This window comes from Myripristis murdjan, chromosome 6, assembly GCF_902150065.1.
Source record: "Myripristis murdjan chromosome 6, fMyrMur1.1, whole genome shotgun sequence".
Lineage (NCBI taxonomy): Eukaryota > Metazoa > Chordata > Actinopteri > Holocentriformes > Holocentridae > Myripristis > Myripristis murdjan.
Genome location: NC_043985.1, coordinates 9,472,015 through 9,490,805, shown reverse-complemented (window position 1 = coordinate 9,490,805; position 18,791 = coordinate 9,472,015). Strand labels below are relative to the sequence as shown.

Here is an 18,791-nt window from a genome sequence, read left to right as displayed (position 1 = left end):
TCTTGGAGCTGAGCAGTGTTTGCTGTGGTGCTTCTGCACGGCTCTGCTCACGGTTCACCTGCCAGTCAGACAGTTTGTCCAGAGCTGTGACGTCTCTCTCCATGGACTTTCTGCTGATGAAGTTTGAGCTTCTGTAGGTGGTGCTCTTGTCTTTCAAACTAGGAATGTACATGCATCTCAAAGCCAAAAACGAGCAGGTTCTGGGCTGAACAGTGAAAAAACACCAACGAAAGGCTTGCACAATGTAGGGCTCCAATTTTACTGTTTTTGCTCCAAAACCACTGTGACATTTCCAGCACCTCTGCTCTTCATCAGAGCTCTCTTCATTCAGCCGTGGTGGCTATCACTGCTCCTGCTATCCTCCCAACTCTTCTTCTAGTTATTAGGGTGAGAACGACTCTTACCTCAATGGGACTCCTCCTGGCACAATAATGGTTAAAAAAAAAATAGAATAAAGGAACACAAAACACTTCCTGTGCAGAGGATCTTTCCCTGGAAAGACCTATCAGACATCAGGAGACAGGTGGCATACCACTGTGTTATAGCAATCACCAAAACAGGCATATTTATATAAAATGACTTTAATTACTTCTATTTCTTTAGTGACTTAATTACTGACGACCAAATGAAAGCCTGAGTAAGAACAATCAGGCATGTCCAAGTGGTAGTAATCAGTGTATGTGTACTCTTGCCAAAACACTAAAGCTAAATTTGAGTGCTTCCTAAATCAGCTTTGTCCTAGAATTCACACCAACTCACTCTGTCTCCTCACAGCTCTGACATGACTCAAATTCATGTGTTCATAACTTAAGATGGAGTCAAATGTACATTTTGTCAAACCTGCTGATATGTAACACAGACCATGAAGCAACAAACTGTAATCATTTGTCTAAAAGTAACAAAATGGTACCACAGAAACCTGATATTGCAGTGCATATTTATTCTTGATAAATTTATAACCCACATTGTTGCAAATATGTGTTTATACAGAGCGATGTTCTTAAATCAGTGAAAGGAAAAAAGCCCTGGACAAACAGGAGGTGGTACATGTTGGTGGTACATGTTGGTGATATATGTTGCCTCTTAGTTGCACTGCACATGGGAGCTGTGAAGCAGGAAAACACACCTGTGGTTTCCTGCAGCCTTGAAGCCCAACAGGCACTAAAGCCTCTGGTGCTTCATGTCTGTCCAGGACGAAAAGCAAACCTGCACTTTGCTTCCACAACACTGTATTTGTGTCTCTGGATTCATTCCCTTCCAGCTCCTAAAATCACACTTCTAGCACATAAACAAATGTGAACAAAGAGGATTCTGCCAATATAAAAAACAACAAGTCCTCGTTCCCATTTTGCGTGTATTTACAATTTTTTGTGGAAGTTCCATCAGATGGTTTCTTCGAGGTTACTGTATGGAACTTTCCTGCAGACACCACCAGACCTACATTTTCACTCAAACAGGGAAATAACAAGCAAAGAGATGTTTGACTTCCTCAGAAAATGGGTACCGGGACTTGTTGATTCTTATATTGGAATAATCTGCTTTGTTTGAAGTGAATGGACAGATAGATAAACAGTGTTGTGGATTATCAGCAACACATCAATCAGATGATCTTGTGTGTTTTATATGATCATATTATTACTGCTCTGAACGGTTCCTCAAAGACCTGAGAGCCTTTATTACAGCCACTTCCTGCTGTTGTTCCTCCTTTCAGTAGCCTCTGCTAAACATGTTCGTTTGGGCAAGCACTATTTGCCCAATATTTATTCTCCTATAACTCTGGGAATACTTACGCGTAATTTTCCTAAAAGGCAGCAGGTCAGCAGAGCAAAGCAGAATTGTGCAAAAATGGGGTGCCAGAGAAAGGAAAGGAGAGAGAGAGAGAGAGAGAGAGAGAGAGAGAGAGAGGCAGAGATATAATATTAATTAAAAACTGTCTCCCTAAAGAGTGAGCCAGCGCCAGCTCAGTAATTAAAGCTTTTCAGTCTCAATATTTATCCCCTCTTATAATTATTTCAAACTACTGAGTGCATGGTTGAGGGGGCCTGAGTGTGTGTGTGTGTGTGTGTGTGTGTGTGTGTGTGTGTGTGTGAATATTGAGTTTGAATGCATCACTATGGATTAAGCCTCAAAACAGGACTCAAACCTAGAATGGACAGACTGGAAATCAATGGGAGATTTGACCAAAGCCACCTCTAACCCTCGCCCTCTGCTCCCCACGGAGGGCAGCTCCATTTATTGACACAAATTGCTTTCCTAGTCGGGGTCAAAGGGACGTCAGCCTCTCTCGTCGTCGATGCAGAAACCTCCTCAACCATCAGCCAAGATAAGAGCCTCAGCCTGGGAAGCATTCTCTGCACCTTCTTCATATTTATTAGGGCCAAACTTGGGCACCCTGTTATTTTTGTTTGGTTTATTCTTATTATTATAGTTACATCACTGTAAGCTGTTTTTATTCACTTATTCGAAAACTCACAAAACCTAACGCACTTGCCAGAATCGGCGAGCAGTATGCTAGGGGGCACTATAGTTCATTCAAATACAAACCGTAACGTGCGCCATATTTGATTTTCCACTGTATTCTTTTTTTTTTTTTTTTCCAAAATCTTTTATTTCATATTCCCTCTAGACACTTTGTCCAACTGAAATGCTGTTTGACATACCTCGGGGTGTCTGTCTTTGAGAGTTTAACACAGTTTCTTTGAGTTATGATCATTTCAAATCTCTAAAAGCAGAAAGGTGATGAGATTGAAAATGGCATAAATTCATTTAAATTGGTTAATTGGTATGAAGTTTCATGAGAATATTATTATATTACGTCTCATGAGCTGCTTGACCAGTTTTGATGAAAGTTGGCACATGTGGTACCTGGGGACATGAAGCGCTAAATTCCAAATCTGATTTCATTTGATGTTTATTGCCTGATTCTGAGATATGGCTTATTAACTTCAAAAATATGGGAACTGTGAATGGAGTTGGTGAAAGTGCCATCAAAACGGTGTTACAGTTAAGTCCATGAGTATTAGGGCAGTGACACAGTATTCATAATTTTGCCCTTGCACACCATCACAGTGGATTTGAAGTGGAGTCATCAAGATGTTGCTGAGGTGCAGATGTTCAGCTTTAATTTGAACAAAAATATGGCCTCAACCGTTTAGGAATTACAGCCAATTTTATACATTATCAGCCCATTTCCAGAGGCTGTGGAGAAGAACATGAGGAGAAAAAGTCGATGAAATGATCTGATGGAATCGATACGATCTACAAGTAATAAAGACCAAATTCAACTCAATCCTGCGGTATTTAAATTCTAATTGCTGCACTATAGAGAGATGTCATCCACAGCCAAACAATCAGAAATGTCTGATCTGTCCGTCATCCTGCTGCTCTCCGTTGCTCGCATGTCATCACATCCATGCCGCGGCTTATTTTTCCAGTCAAATCAAACTCAGGCGCATAAAGCGAGGTGAAATTTCCACTCGCATCATGTCTCAACGTTTGCTTAGGGAAATTAGTCACAGCAGTTATGATGGTTTCATAATCAGGCCTTGCTATCTCTCCTGTCTCCTGATTCATTTGCTGTTTTATTTATTTTATTTATTTATTTATTTGAAATGCAGAGCAACGAAACCGCTTTCAGCTCTTCAGGCCAGGTTCCTTGCAGCCGAGGCCGTCCCGTCTCGTCAACACACACACAGGACACACACACAGGACACACACCTGAACTCTGTTTTCTGCAGAAAGAGGCAGAAGCAAATTTAAACATACAGTATGCAGCGAAAGCCAGTGTAAAAGTCCACTCTTGCTTGCATGCACGCATGAGTGGACACTCACCAACCGTCTCACCCTGACGCACACACACACACACACACACAAACACAGAAAACCCAAGCAAGACACACTCCACAAGAATCCCCTCCGGCCCACTGTCAGTTTCAGGGTGCACACACACCTATTCAAGCATGGATAAGCCCCTGAAATATTAATACAGAGGGCAGCATGCAGATAGAGAGAAGGGGAGGGAAGAGGAGGAAGAGGAGGAAGAGGAAGAGGGGAAAAGCAACAGAGAGGGAAGGAATGAGGACAGAGTCAGTAAGGATGAGATGATGACAAGATGAAATATTGATCCTTGTGTGGAAATCACATCTCTGTTGCATCAGCAGCGGTGAGCCACGGTGGGGAAAATGACAGAAAAACAGAACAAAAGCACAACAATACAAATACAAACTATGCAGTAAAAAGAAAAAGAGGAAAAACAGAGTATAGAATGTAAACAAGGTATATAACCATAAGCATCTGTTCTATGTTGTTCTATTCTGTTCTTTTCTACTCTATTCTGTTCTGTTAAGCTCTGCTCTGTTCCACTCCACGCTGTCTGAGAGAACTAAAGCTGCGACTCTTGGAGGGGAAACGTGTTGCCTTCAGGCGCAGCACATTCACTGCCCTCCAGTCCAAAACATCAGCTTCGTCTTCGGAGCGAAAGTCAGTTAATTAGCCTGTTTTTGTTTTCTTTCTTGTATCTTTTAGGGATTTTTCATCCGCAGTTCTGTGCAGATCCCAAGCCAAAGCTGCCGTCCACTAACTGGTAGTCTGTTTCCAGTGAAGCTCCCCACCCCCAGATCTAATTTAAAATAGAGATTAGCGCTGATTCATTTTATTTATTATTTTATTCATGCCACGTGTCGGATTAATCTTTACAGTATGCACATTCATGTTTCTGAATGAAGGTTTAAGTGTTGCACCGGCTTATTTAATCACTGCTAGGTAACAAGCCAGACAGGATTAGTGGGAAGCTAAAAAAAAAAAAAAAAATGTTTGCAATGTTGAAACATACAGTATATAGTAATAATATAACACACAAACGTACAGGGAACGGAGTTATATTAAGAGCAATGGCCTTGTGCTTTGCTCCTTCCATCCGTGTCTCTAACAGGGTGTATTCTGTTTAGTTACAGCTCTCCTCCACCCAAACGCTCCTCCACTTCAAACTAACCAACCCACAATAACCGTCTCCGTTTCTCTGCAAGCCTTTATTCCACCTCCTCCTCGGCAGTCTGTGTCCACCCACCTCTGCTTCAGATCTCCCTCTCAGCCTCGGCGTCCTCGTTCTGCGCCTCTGAAGGACCTCTCAGCTACTGACTCCGAAGGTGTCTGATTAAACCTCAAGTAATGATGGAATTACTGCAGCTTTGCTCAGACGCCGGAGGCTTGCAGACAGGAGAGGCTGAGGCCACGGAGCGCTGTTGTGAACTGTTGAAAGTACGCGAGGAAGTGCTGAAAAAAAAAAAATCACAGCCTCTCCTCCTTGTATAGCCTTCGCCACAGTAATTGATCCTGCTGCACTGCTCATTTCATATAAATAAGCGCTCTGCACAAACTGCGTTTTTTCACCTGGTCTTCTCGCGCTACAGTTTGCTTTGTTAACAACAGGACTCCTCCACGAAGGGTAAACTCAATCCAACCCCACTGCTTCATCTTTATGTCCTTGGATGGAGAGATGGAAACCCTGTGCCTCTAAATTCAACTTGTGATTTAACTTTTTCCAACCCATTTGCATTTTTAGACCCATTTCCAGGGGGTAGTGGGTCTTCAGAGGGAGTTAAAAGGAACATTATGATAGAAGTACACATGATGACCATGTCCAGTTATGTCTCGGAGGCAGTTGCTGTAATTTTGGGGTTGTTACATAGATTAGGTGCACAGTTTGACCCTTTCTGAGCATGTGAAAATGGATAAACGTGGTGAAAAATACCGCATTAGGAAACCAAGATCTTGAAGAACACCAAAGAAAAAAAATCATGCTTTGATTTGGCATTGAAAACTCTAAGAGTGACATTTTTCAGCAATTGGATGGGAAGCAATCGAAATTGCTCAGAAACTCACCCTTATTGTCAATATACCAGGAAAACAATACATCCTCTGAATGCCGTCAGTCTCTAGTTTGTGGCTGTAAAGTTTCATAAGGCTGTGATTATGCTAGAGGTCACAATAGGTCATTTTATACAGTGATGCCAAGTTTTAAAAAAAGGTCTCCCTACAGTGAAATGGCTCCTACGGGGGTCAGCATCACCACACATGAATCAAACTGCGTTCACTGAATCGGTGACACGTTGGCACTGCCTGGAAAAACTGGTTGCATGTTTTTTTGTCCCAAACTGCGTGGGATTAGCACGGTGTGTCTGCAGAAGGGAGACATGCTTGGTACAGGTGGGTTCCTCAGGTGGTCTAGTTTCACATCACAGCAGCATCTTCACTGGCTGCTGAACTGAGGCGGCTGCAGCCTCTTAAACTCGAACACTCGAACAGGTTAATGGATGCAGTGGCTGATTTTTTTCTCTCACTCATAGAAAATGCTCCATGCCCCCATGAGAACGCCAGAACATTTATAATGCAGTGTAAAATGTCAAGACAAGAGTCAGAGCAGAAAGATTACCAGCTTTTTACGATTCCCTCTGCAATCAGTGACTTTTGCATATAGCTATCTGTCCACTGATGCTGCGGGATAATGATTCAACCTAGAGCCAGTTCAGGAAAGCTTTTACCACACAGCTTGACTTCTTCATAACCCTGACAGAGAGGACCAGAGCAACGGAAAGGCATTTTGAAAAAAAAAAAAAAAAAAAAATCCTCCGGAGAACAGGAAGAGATGCTTTTTATGTTTCTGATTTGCTTGAAACAAACGGCAGAAGAAGAACAGGGCAGTCGGCATGAGCAGTGACTGTGGCCGCGACTGAAAAAACAAAGAGAAAAGCACAGAGACTGAAATTTGAAAATGAAATGATGTGTGACTGACAAGGAAAGACAAGGAGCTCAGTGATTAAGCAGAGGATTCATCTCCTTCAATTGTTAAACTCTTTTTCTGTCAGTCCAGTGATTCTTTGTCTTTTTCATCAGTCCTTCATTGAAAGCCTTTTAACGTATTCTTTCATCTGTCGGTTCAACACCCTGTCACTTAGGGACAAGAATAGCCTGAACAGAGTTGTGAAAATCTGTTCCAAGATCATTGGACTTAAGCAGAGAGACCTAGGTTCTCTATGGGAACAACAGGTTCTGAGGAAGTCACACAGCATTTTAAGTACTGCATGTTTTAGCAGGTGAATTCTCACTATTGCCTTCAGGGCGTCGTTATGCCCAACCTGCTTGCAAGGGTAATCGCTTTTCAAAGTCCTTCATCCCCTCTGCTGTCCGACTGCTAAACATTTCCTCATGAGTTGCATTGTGTGTATTGTGCATTGAGTACTGTGAACCCTTATATATTTTATCATCCTGTGTCGTATTGATTATTATTATTATTCCTATTTTAATGAACATATTTATTGGTGTTTTGTTCACATTTTAATGTAATTTATCATGGCGACCAGCAAAATTTACACACAGCTATCAATTTTCTGTGTTTTATGTGTTGTGGGTATGTTGTTGTGCGAGCTGTCAAATGAAATTGTCCTTAAAGGGATTAATAAAATTGTCTTGAATCTTGAATCTTGAATTAGCACTGCAGAGTCAGGGGCGCCGCCAGGAATTTCGGGCCCCATGAAAAAAAATAAATAAATAAATATATATATATATATATATATATTTACTTGATGATGGCTTAATAATTTTATATTAGTTTTTACCTATTTTTTGGGGCCCCTGTCAGGCAAGGACCCTTGGAATTGTCCTAACTTTTCCCCCATATTTGGCGCCCCTGTGCAGAGTAGAGCACAGAAAGCCCGGTGTGTGCAGGATAGCATCAGGGCTCGCTCACTCTCAGCGAATCAAACACTAACGTCTGAGCTGTGGCTGCAGCTCGCAGGGCTGCCTCCTGCAAGCTAGGTTTTTACATGCATAAAGACAACACTGCATTTTCACCTAAAATACACGCAAAGCTTGCCACATGAAAACATCATACCTGTTTATTATATGCTGAGTAAGCTGTTAGAGACTCAGTTTCCCAGCATGTTATCCCTCAATTTCTATGGTAACCATCAAAATATTGTGTTTGTTTGAATCTCTACGTATTGTCTAATATGAGGCTTTTTGCATAACGCCCGGCGAGTGTGCTCTGTGGCTTGACCCACTTGCTTGGCTCCAGCAGAGTGACATCACGTTGTGTTTTGTCTCTGCAGGTTCACATCGGCACCTCCCACCAGGAGCAGAGGGTGGTGGGATACCTCACGTGTACACACCTCCACGCCATAGAAGGTACATTTACATGTTTTGCAGCTGCCCAGTCTTTACAACCCCCTCCTCTCTCTCTCTCTCTCTCTCTCTCTCTCTCTCTCTCTCTCTCTCTCTCACACACACACACACACACACACACACTCTGTTGTGTAGCCAGATAGCTACAACAATGCAGCTACACACACCGCATGTCTGTGTATGTCCAGATAGTTAGACAAATGGGTGCATCAAAACCCCGGCGCACCTCCTCCTGACGTTCCCATGGCGACCGGCTCAAGCTGTTTAAGGCGTCACAGCCCTATTTAAAGGCTCTGGTCGATGCCTCCCTCATTTTTTACCAGAGACGTGTCTCCACCCTCCGCCTGCCATTCCCAACTCCTCCTACGCTTCACAGAGCCCTAAATATAGCAGCGCTGGTTCTGTTTCTAAAGATACATCAAACATCAAGGGAGGGGGTTAGGCGGGGGTGGGGGCGAGGGGACGAAGAGAGGGAGGGAGCTGCGGGGAAGCAAAAGAGACCTGATTTTTTCTGGGTGAAAAGATTTGTATGAGGATCTCTTCCTGCTCGGGTACACGTGTGCCTGTGTGTGTGTGTGTGTACACTACTGTTGGACCAGCATTTCTGTTTGCTGATGTAACAGACTAATATTGGCTTTTTAATAAAGATCTGATTGTCACGTGCAGAAGAGAAAGTGGACCCAAATGCAGGAGCCAAGGCAGGTTTTCTTCAGAGAATATTTAATAACACAACATGTGGAGCAAAGGCAAGACACAGATCTGAAACAGGACTTAAATACACCAGGAACTAATTTGGGAAACAAGACACACCTGGGCTGGGACACAGGAGAGGAGAACACAGAGGGTTGGCTGAGGGAAACACTGGGCAGGGAACAGACCAATCAGGACAGGTGTGGGAAGGTGGGAGGTGCCAACCAGACACAGGTGGAGACGCTCATGAGTGACACGGCAGGGCAAAGGAAACCACACCAAACACAAGGAGAACACAGCATGAACAGAACTCTGAGAACAAAGTCCACAATTACAGAGTGCAGGGCGAAACACAAGACACCAAGAACACACAGCGAGTCCATGAAGTCCAAAAATAAAGTCCAGTGAAAATTCAAAAGACAACTGTCAACTAAAGTCCAAAACCAAAGTCCACAATACTGAACCACGACACTGATGTGGTCTACCTCTGATAATGTGTATGGTGCTGTCTGACTGACTACACATTTATACATTTATAGTCGAACTGATCAATACACACTGATTGTCATTGGGAAGACCTTTACCTAAAATGATATGTAAATTTGATGTCTCACTGATTTTAATTAAGTGTTCAGATTCTTAATGATACAGTGGTATTGGCTCTGCCTCTCGAGTGTAGTCCATCCTCCAGCTCTGGTCCATCAACTCCTGCCCTTTCATGAGAGCAGGAGCTTCACAGTGCCTTTACTGCCCCAGAATGAATGAAGGAGATACACACCAGAAAACAACATGACTGTGAGAGGCGACACAAGGCTGGAAAAACTGTTTTGAAGGATGAACAGCACATGTTTGTTTTGGTGTCACTTTGAGCCTCATTACAGCCAGCTGGTTTCCAAAATGGCGTCACTGTTTTCTCCTTCATACAGAAGCAGCGCTACAGCAGGAAACGGTTTGGGCATTTTTGGGAAGCAGTTTTGTCGTTCTCCCTCACATTCTTGCCAAAGGGATGGAGTTCATGGACCAAACTTAGCGGATGGATTACACTCACAATGACCAGCAAATACCACTGGATGGTTAAGAACCCTAACCATCACTTTAAGTCTATTTTTCAGATTAAATTTAACACAGGAACACTTTATTTTCAGTTGCGTGTTGTTTTACTCCAGTTCAGTCAAGTAAGATAAGGCTGTGTGAGGTAAGGTAATTCAGAAGGCCCTGTGGAGGGTCAGCATGTGGAAACTGGCACCTCTCCTGGGTTAGGGAGACCAGGGCCGCCTCTTCGTTCGGGAGGAGAGCTCTCAGCAACTGGCTGACCAGTTCCCATGGAGTGGCAGCTGAGGGTGGTGGCTCCAGTTTTTGCAAGAGGGGTCTGTGGAGGACATGGCCCAGTTCTCAGGATGTCACACTTTTCACTCTCCCTGGGAAAGCTCACACCAGGGGATGGGAAAAGAAGAGACTCCAGTCGGTCATCAGGAACAATGCAGATTCTGTCCTGGTCATGGATCAGTGGACTGACTCTTTACTCTAGCAGGGATACTAGAGGAGCCATCGGAGAGAGGTTTTATGCCTGTGTCCTCTGAGGTGTCCTGTGGGGGCTGCAGTCCCTGCATAAGCCCGTCTCATTCCTAGAGGGTGTTGGACTCTGCTAAGGCTGAGGCTCTGTCACCAGTCCTGTTTGTAGTTTTCATGAACAAGGCTTCAAGGAACACTAAGTGATGAGCGGGTGTCCGGCATGGTGACCTCCGGCTTGCGTCCTCTGCGTTTCGTGGATGATAAAATCCTGTTGGATCCATCGCGCTGTGACCTCAATGCATCGGGAAGGTCTTCAGCCAAGTGGGAAGCACTTTGGACGAATGGCCAACAGCTGGTTCTTTGTATGGAAAAGGTGGTATGTCCCCTCCAAGTTGGAAGTCAGATACTGCCACAAGTGGAGGAGCTGAAGTTTCTCCTGATCCTGTTCTTGAGTGAGGGTCAACCAGAGAGGGAGACTGAAGGACAGATCGAGGAAGCAGCTCCTGAGGGAGAGGGAAGAGGGTCATGCTCTTAGAGGTCTTCACTAGTTGATCTATACCGCAGATCCAAGCAGCTGAAATGAGTTTCCTTCACAGCATTGCAGGGCTCATTCTTAGGAATAAGGTGAGGGGTTTAGACATCCCAGAAACATCTCAGACATCTCAGACATCGAGGAGCTCAGAGTGGAACCACTGCTGTTCCGCGTCGAGAGGAGCCTGTTGAAGTGGTTCAGATAACTAATCAGGATGTTTTCTGGGCAGGTAAAGGAGTCGTTTGACTGGGAGGGCAGCCCAGGGAAGACCAAGAGCTGATGGGGGAACTGGTGTAACAGAATAAATGGCAAAAAATGGATTAATGGGTAGATGGATGATGGCAATGTCCAAAATTAACACCATTTACCCGCCAAACACCATACCTCTCATAACGTCAATCAATCAAATCAAAGCTGCTCACTGCTGTTTGGCACTTTCTGCACCATGTCTGTCATTGTGTTTGTCGTAAGAAACGTGTCATTAGAGATGTGGTGACACATTTCCGGCGTTCATCCAACAAAAATAAAACATGAAGACAGAGAGGAAAGTGGGTGGCGTTGTCTGAAACATGAAGCTCCAAAGCACAGCATGGAGATGATGCACGATGCAGTTTTACGGCCAGAAACCAATGTTTTCGGCTGGTAAATCTTCTCGGTTTACCTTTGGCAGATGAGACAAGAAGTTCATTTTGGAATTCTGGACCCTGGATGATGATCTCTATGCTGTTGTTGTTGACAGTTTCAAATTCATAAATATTGGTATATTCCTTTGAAAATCCATCGCAGTTAAATTGGCGTGTGCTGCATGTGTTTATCAGTGCAGTATCTGTCTCTGGGTGTTCTGCTGAACGCCACACAACCAAAAAAAAATACATAAAATAAACACAACAACATCAACAAAAAGACTGTGTGTGCTTGAGCCAGAGCTTGGAATGAAGACGAAAGCCAAAACCACCTACTCACCCAACAATATCTTTACACCTCTCTCTCTCTCTCTCTTTCTCTCTCTCTCTCTCTCCTCAGCTATTATTTCTCTCTCACATTCATCCAAACACACTCTCTCTCCTCTCTCGTTATTCACCTCCTTTGTTCTTCTCTCTTTCTCACTTTTCAAATTCTTTATCTTTTTTTATTGGCATGACTGCACAAAAACAAATGTTGCCAAAGCAATATCACACATAAATTGTGGAAATATTCTTGATATCACCAGATGGAATAATAGTTAAATAACTATAAATATCACCTTTTTCTCTCAGTGAGAGAAAAAGGAAAGAATCACAACCTGTCCGGAGAAACAGTGAGAGGAGTCGCCTCACCTGGGTAGTATCTTATTGCTGCTATTAGTCCTGGTACCCATCCAAACTGTCTTGTCTTTTTTCTGTAATTTTTTGGTGCATTTTTGCGGTCTGTCTCTGTCTCTCCCTCCCTGCTTTCCCCAGATTCAGCCTGTTTCAGAAGAGCCTGTAGGTGGTGCTGCAGCAAAAGTTTGGTTTTTGCCTAAACTTGTCCTGTAATTCATATCAATAATATGGATAATCACACGTGTCTTCACCCTCCAGGCGATGCATCGGTGCGCTGTGAGCAGCTGGACCTGCTGCTTCAATGGGGGGCCGAGTTTCGCCAGTCCTCATCCCAGCCACCTGAAGGAGAGAAGGTGCTGGAGGACCTGGTGGCCTTCGATGTGATCCTGGGGGACCTCAACTTCGACAACTGCTCGTCTGGTAGGTGGAGAGAACAGACTGACCTGTCCTCACAGCTCAGCCTCCTGAGCAGAGCTGCCAACTCAGGTTCTTTTGTATGGATGTTGAGGAGTTTTTCTGTCCCATAAAAGCATAAAATGTGATTTCAGCAGCTTTTCTAACAGCTACAAGAAAAACAAAATGTGGATTTCTTTGGAATTTCCTGAAAATGCATACTGGCACAAAATATAATTTATCAGAGCATTCTGACAACTGTAGCTAAAAAATACATTGTTAGGGATCACAGAATGAAATCAGAGGCTTATTTCCCAAATCAAAACCAAGTGAGGAGCTGCACTTAAAAGGACGTAAACCCACTTAAACACAGGGATTTCTTATTTAGTTGTTGTTGTTTTTTTCTTGAGTATCATCTTCATCATTCACCAAGCTTTGAGAGTCTTATGAGCCACTAAATGTTATAAAATATAGATTATATAATATAGAGTTTTAGATAAACAGACCAAGGAGGGCTACTGTGCACCGTTGAGCAGAAACATATAATATTTTACAGTAAGGTAAGAAGAGAATTGTTTTCCCCACTAACAAGTAGAGTGACTTTTTCCAGTTTCATCAGTAATACTACAGTTACTACTTCTTAAAAAAAAAGTGTTTCTTTCACTATGACATGATCTAAATATGCTTAAAGTCAAGTCATCAAAAAACTATATGCCACCCATTGTGAGTGTCTCTCATCACCATCATCACCGTCACTGTCATTATTATCATTATTGTTGCTGTTGTTGTCACTGATTTTATTTTATTGTTTATGTATTTTGCTGAATAAGCCTGAAACTGTATCTGTGTGTGTATGTGTGTGTGTGTGTGTGTAACGGCCTGTGTGTGCTGGCTGTTTTTTCTAGAGGACAAGCTGGAGCAGCAGCATGCACTCTTCACTCAGTACAAGGACCCCTGTCGCCTGGGGCCCGGGGAAGACAAACCATGGGCTCTGGGTGAGCGGACACACACACACACACACACACACACACACACACACACACACACACACACACACGATCCTCTCTGTTTGATGCAAATGCACACGAGCGCAGTGACACATTCCTCCAGGCACACACTCTGACGTCACATATTGTTGTACATGCAAATAAACTCGCAACAAACGCACACACACACACACACACAGAGAAATATACGCTCACGTGCACACCTAAATGCACACATTCACGCTGCAGAGGAAAACTGTTGCTACGCGCCGTCCACGCAGAGCGGAGCGACCACAGTCCGCCTCTGTCCGGCTGGATCTGGATGCAGCCGCTGTGTAAATGAAAAATACAGCCGGCACAGTGCGCCGGTACACGGGCATTAGTGACGCAAAAACTGGAGGGTTTTGGTCCCGATGTGAAACACTATTTAGGCCAGCGGTATTTTGGGGACAGTGTGGGCAGGACTTAGTGAAAGGGCTCGTTTAGAGGGGGACTTATTTATTTGGAAAGAGACAGTTGTAGTATTAAGCAGAGAGGAAAGACAAAAAAGACAGAAAGACAGAAAAAGAAGGCAAGAATGCATGCATGCCTGAAAGAATGAATGAACGGAAGATTATCCCATTTCATAATGCTATCCAAAGGAGATTATACCTAAACACACACAACAGACAGACAAAAGGGCAGGCAGGCAGCTATTGTGACAGAGTGTATTGATGGTGCACTGATAGATTTTTGTGAAACACGCCGAAAGCTGCGGTAATCCGGCAGCAGGTCACCAGCCAGCCAATCACACACATGACTGATGCTTCTGCAGGCTTTCACCGCTCCCATTGAACGTCAATGGGAACGTCAATGAGCGGTCTTTCCCAATCAAATTAACGCACCAGGGTAGTTGGAGCAGCCGCCATTTTTATGTGCACTGCTGCTGCCGTGCACTGGCCTAGCTTCCCTGGAAACCGACTTCGGGGAAGCTGCTGACTCGGTGAGGCAGGAGGTTTTGCAGCTGCGGTGCTTCAGCTGGTGTCTGTTAGCCGTTTAAAGTTAACAAACACGTTTATTCTGCACTGAAATTTAGCTAAAGTACAACAGTTTGTAGCATTTAAGCAGTTATATTTAAAAAAAAAAAAAAAAAAAAAAAAAAAAAAAGGCATGTTTTATGTTTATGGTTTGAGAGGCACAGACTTGGGTTATGCTGTGCTAACCTCGTCACTAATGCCCAGCTGATGACTATCGGCCCGTTGTTCTGAAATGCCAACAGTCCGAAAAATGTGCCATTGCTCTGAAACCCCATAAGTAACACACTCTGGAGCTGCTGGAGTTCAGAGGCTGCTGCTAACCTCATCCAGAGGAAACCCCTGCCTGAACTCAGCCACATTTATGGAATGGACGTGTTTTGGACTATTGATGTTTTTGCATAATGGGCCCTGGAGACGATGGGCAGCCCCCCTGTGGTCACCATTTTATTATGTACCATGTAAATGACCACGGCAAACAGTGCAACCGCCATTCCTGTTCAACTTTGCCACAATTAATCCACATGCAGTAACCCAGACAATTACAGTCACAACCACAACCCACAAATCCCCCAAAACCAGGGTCTCTCATCAAAGCCCAGGTTCCTAAGTAATATTTATTTACTCGTCTCCTCTGCATATGCGAGATGTATGCAGCGCAAACAGTCCGGCAGACAGAGGGAAAGCACCAGCTTGTCTGTGAAGCTAAGCACGCCTGCCTGACACCTCAGATGCACAAGCATCTTTGTTTCAGCCATCGAAAAAATTGCTCCAAGACTTTGTGAAATGTGCCGGCTGTGCTCCAGACTCCCGACGTTTCATAAGAGCTCTGACAGCCGTGGATGGACCAGAGTGACCTCAGAGAGCTGCGGTCCTCATGCAGAGCTTTTTAAAGGCATCAGCCTTCCTGCACATCCTCAGTTTCCTCAGGATCTCTGGAGTCTCACTCGTAGTCCAGACGTACAGACGCGGACTAACCCTCCACTGCGCTCGCACGCACTGAAGCGATGCAGGAGCAGACCTCAGCGCACACCCGCCTGGGCGTGTCCGTGCCAGGCGCAGTGTTTCTGACCGCGTGTACGTCGCTTTCACACACCAGCGCCACACTAATCATGTCTCGGCATGAAACCCTCTCACATCCACCTGCATCTCACGTGCCGCTGGAAACACACCACCTGGCCTGTAATTCTCATATCCCTCAGCAACACGCCGAACACCCCCTCTCTGTCCCTCCAGTCATTTAGTGGTCCAACACACCAACCCTGCAAGCTTTTCTTTTCATCAAAGCCTGGAGACGGAGCAGCTCCTCTTCCTCATCTGTGAACGATGCCATGTTGTTTACAGTCTGCAACAGAAAAGGAAAATGGCACGCAGAGACTGTAGGAGCTGTAGGCCTCAGGTTTACATCGGCACAAGTGAAAGAATTATTTATCCAACCTGTTTCCAGTCCAGAGCTTAAATTAATGAAATCTACAACATTTGCCTTTAAACTCTGTCCAGCACTAATATGGGAAAAGTGACTCATCACTTTTCACGATTGTTTTCTTATTCATATATAGATTAATTGAGCTGAATCAGTTGCAGAAACACATTAGCCATTATTAGTTCAGCATAAGCACTGTATATATTATCTCAAAACTATATTACTCTACATGTAAAAAGCAAAGTGATTGGCTTACAGGATCCAAAACCCTTTTTATTTTCGCCATATGCAACATTTCTTGTATGAAAGATGATGCACAAATTAAGATTTTTCTTCTTCTTCTGATCATTATTATTATGGTTCCATGTGAAAAACAAAGTGTTTCAAAGAGCCACAGAATGACGATAGCCTGTCACAGGTCTACTGTAGAATAGTTGAACTTTACAGTGTGTTTATGAAGTGATGATTATTATTGATAGGAGAGCAGTGCTAACGTTTTGTGTGGAACGTGCTGTGAGTTTGTTTCTCTGCTGTGGCCCAACAGGTACGCTACTGGATCCCAGCGGCCTTTATGATGACGAGGCCAATTCACCTGAAAGTTTACAAAAGTGAGTGAAATCTGTGGACACACACACACACACACACACACACAGAGAGAGAGAGAGAGAGAGAGAGAGAGAGAGAGAGACAGAGAAATACATTTACTCCACCAAAAAACCTTAACCTTAAAGGACAGTTCACCTAAAAATGAAAATAATCTCCTTGCCCTCATGTCAATCAAAAAAAAAAAAAAAAAAAAAACAGATAATATTGTATGTCCAAATAACACACAGAGGAAGCTTGCATTGCTCTGTGTCTGTCCTCTCCATAAGAATTAGGAACTAGACCAGGAACTTGATCTTTAAAGTTTAAAAGAGGCCAAAAAATGACCGTAAGATTATTTCAAATGGCACAATCCAAGAGTTTCGATTGCACTGTTTCTCTGAAAATATCACGTACAGAGCCGATGACAATATTCTCCTCTTCAGTGGTTATAGTACAAAGTAGATTTGCACCACACGGTTTATAAAGTAGTTAACAAAAAAGTTACTGAAGTTCACTTTCACACCTGCCACGTTTAGTTTGGTTGAACTGAAGCCTGGTGTGTTTGCTGCCTTGCTGCTGGGTCGGTGACAACAGCCTCACCAGTGAACACCACATATATGACCTGAATCCACCCGAAAGAGCTGGTCTCAGATCAGCTCCCAGCGAAAGTGGAGTGCTTCATTTGAGCTGAGAAAACACTGTGAGCTGAGACAGGGATTTATGAACCTCTGATTTCTCGTCATCTGCAGAGGATGTGATGGCGGCGTGTCAGCTTTGCGTCGTTTCAGTCCCTCACGTCTGGTCCCGTTAATCTTCCTTTGATGTACAGACAAAAGGAGGATGACTGTCATAAACACTAAGGTCCATGCTTCAGGATATTCCCGTTTTATGAAAAGAACCTTCTCTCATTACACTCTCTCTTCTGTGCACGTTACAAGCACATCAGTTTAGTCAGCTTTTATTGGAGCCGTGTGAAAGCCAGACAAACCAAATGAAAACTGTAAAACTGTATCAAACGTCCTGTTAGTCTGGACGATGCAAACACGGAGTCTCGAGAGGATTCTCCTAATCTGTCTGTGCTTATGAGGACTTTGGCTCACTTTGTCTCTCCGTCTGATCCAAGTGAACACCGTCTGTCTGTCTCTTTCCATCAGAGTGATGGAGAATGAAGAGGGGAGGAAGGAGTACCTTGTGTTTCCTCCCAGTAAGAGCCAGTGTCCCGGCAGCAGCCAGAAGGGCAGGAAGATCCCGCTGAAGGGCAACGGGCGCCGCATCGACTACATCCTGTACAGCGACGAGGGCCTGCATCAGGACTGGAAACTGGTACGTTTCGTGAAGTTTTTCTAGACTTTCTCCGGTTTGAAATCCTGACTAAACTGCTAACAGAAAGATAACACACAGAAAAAAAAAAAACACAATCATTTTAAAGGAGAGGCCAGGGAGAGCCGCGGTTGTGTGCGTGCACTGGCAAAATAACACAACTGGAGCCGAAAAGCAGATGCCAGTAAGCCACTTAGCAAAGAGTTACGATGGAAAAATGTAATTGCATTGTAGCTCTTAAAGAGCAGAATGAGCAGACATGCCCTGAGCTAGCTTAAACCTAACTCCAGGTAAAAAAACCTTTCTCAGAAACATCTCCAGCTTCATTTTCATTCACATCCACACATTGGCGCTGGGAGCTGCCCAGTACAGCGTCTTCATGCAGGCCCAGCATGCCTCTAGGTCTTGCCCACGGGCAGCTCAGCAGCAGCTCGTTGAGGTAGGAGAAAGTGTTGCTACAGGGAGACGCTCCATCTACAAGAACATGTGGTCCCACCTCCAGGGGGCTAAACAAAGTCAAATGAACAGCAGCAAACAGGATTTTTCCAGAAGATCACCTCTCTAAAGTCTAATATTTTTGTCCCTGTGGTTATGCAACCAGGCAAAACAATCAACCAGTTGCTCAAAAATATCACAGCATGACATTTGAAGTCAAACACTTTCAGCACACACACAGTTTAGATGGTCAAACACATTTTGGATCAGGGCCTTAAATCAAACATTAATCAAGTGAAGCCCTGTGCTGCAGCCAGTCGCCAAACCCACATGGGACGGGCCTTGATTTATGAATCCTGGATAGCTCAGAGAGACTGCCCAGTTTGGGGATTTGAAGTTACACCGTGTGAGACTATGCGGTTC

At 44.1% G+C, this 18,791-nt stretch overlaps 1 protein-coding gene across 2 annotated transcripts in view; it reads left to right on the top strand.

Annotated features, from left to right (window-relative positions):
* The window catches only part of smpd3 (sphingomyelin phosphodiesterase 3), a 64,723-nt gene that overhangs the window by 42,642 nt on the left and 3,290 nt on the right, over positions 1-18,791 (top strand). For both annotated transcript variants that reach the window (XM_030054659.1, XM_030054660.1), the window contains exons 5-9: positions 8,106-8,181; positions 12,472-12,633; positions 13,512-13,601; positions 16,573-16,636; positions 17,768-17,936. In XM_030054659.1, the coding sequence (XP_029910519.1) occupies positions 8,106-8,181; positions 12,472-12,633; positions 13,512-13,601; positions 16,573-16,636; positions 17,768-17,936 (561 nt within the window). The remainder of the gene's footprint in view (positions 1-8,105; positions 8,182-12,471; positions 12,634-13,511; positions 13,602-16,572; positions 16,637-17,767; positions 17,937-18,791) is intronic.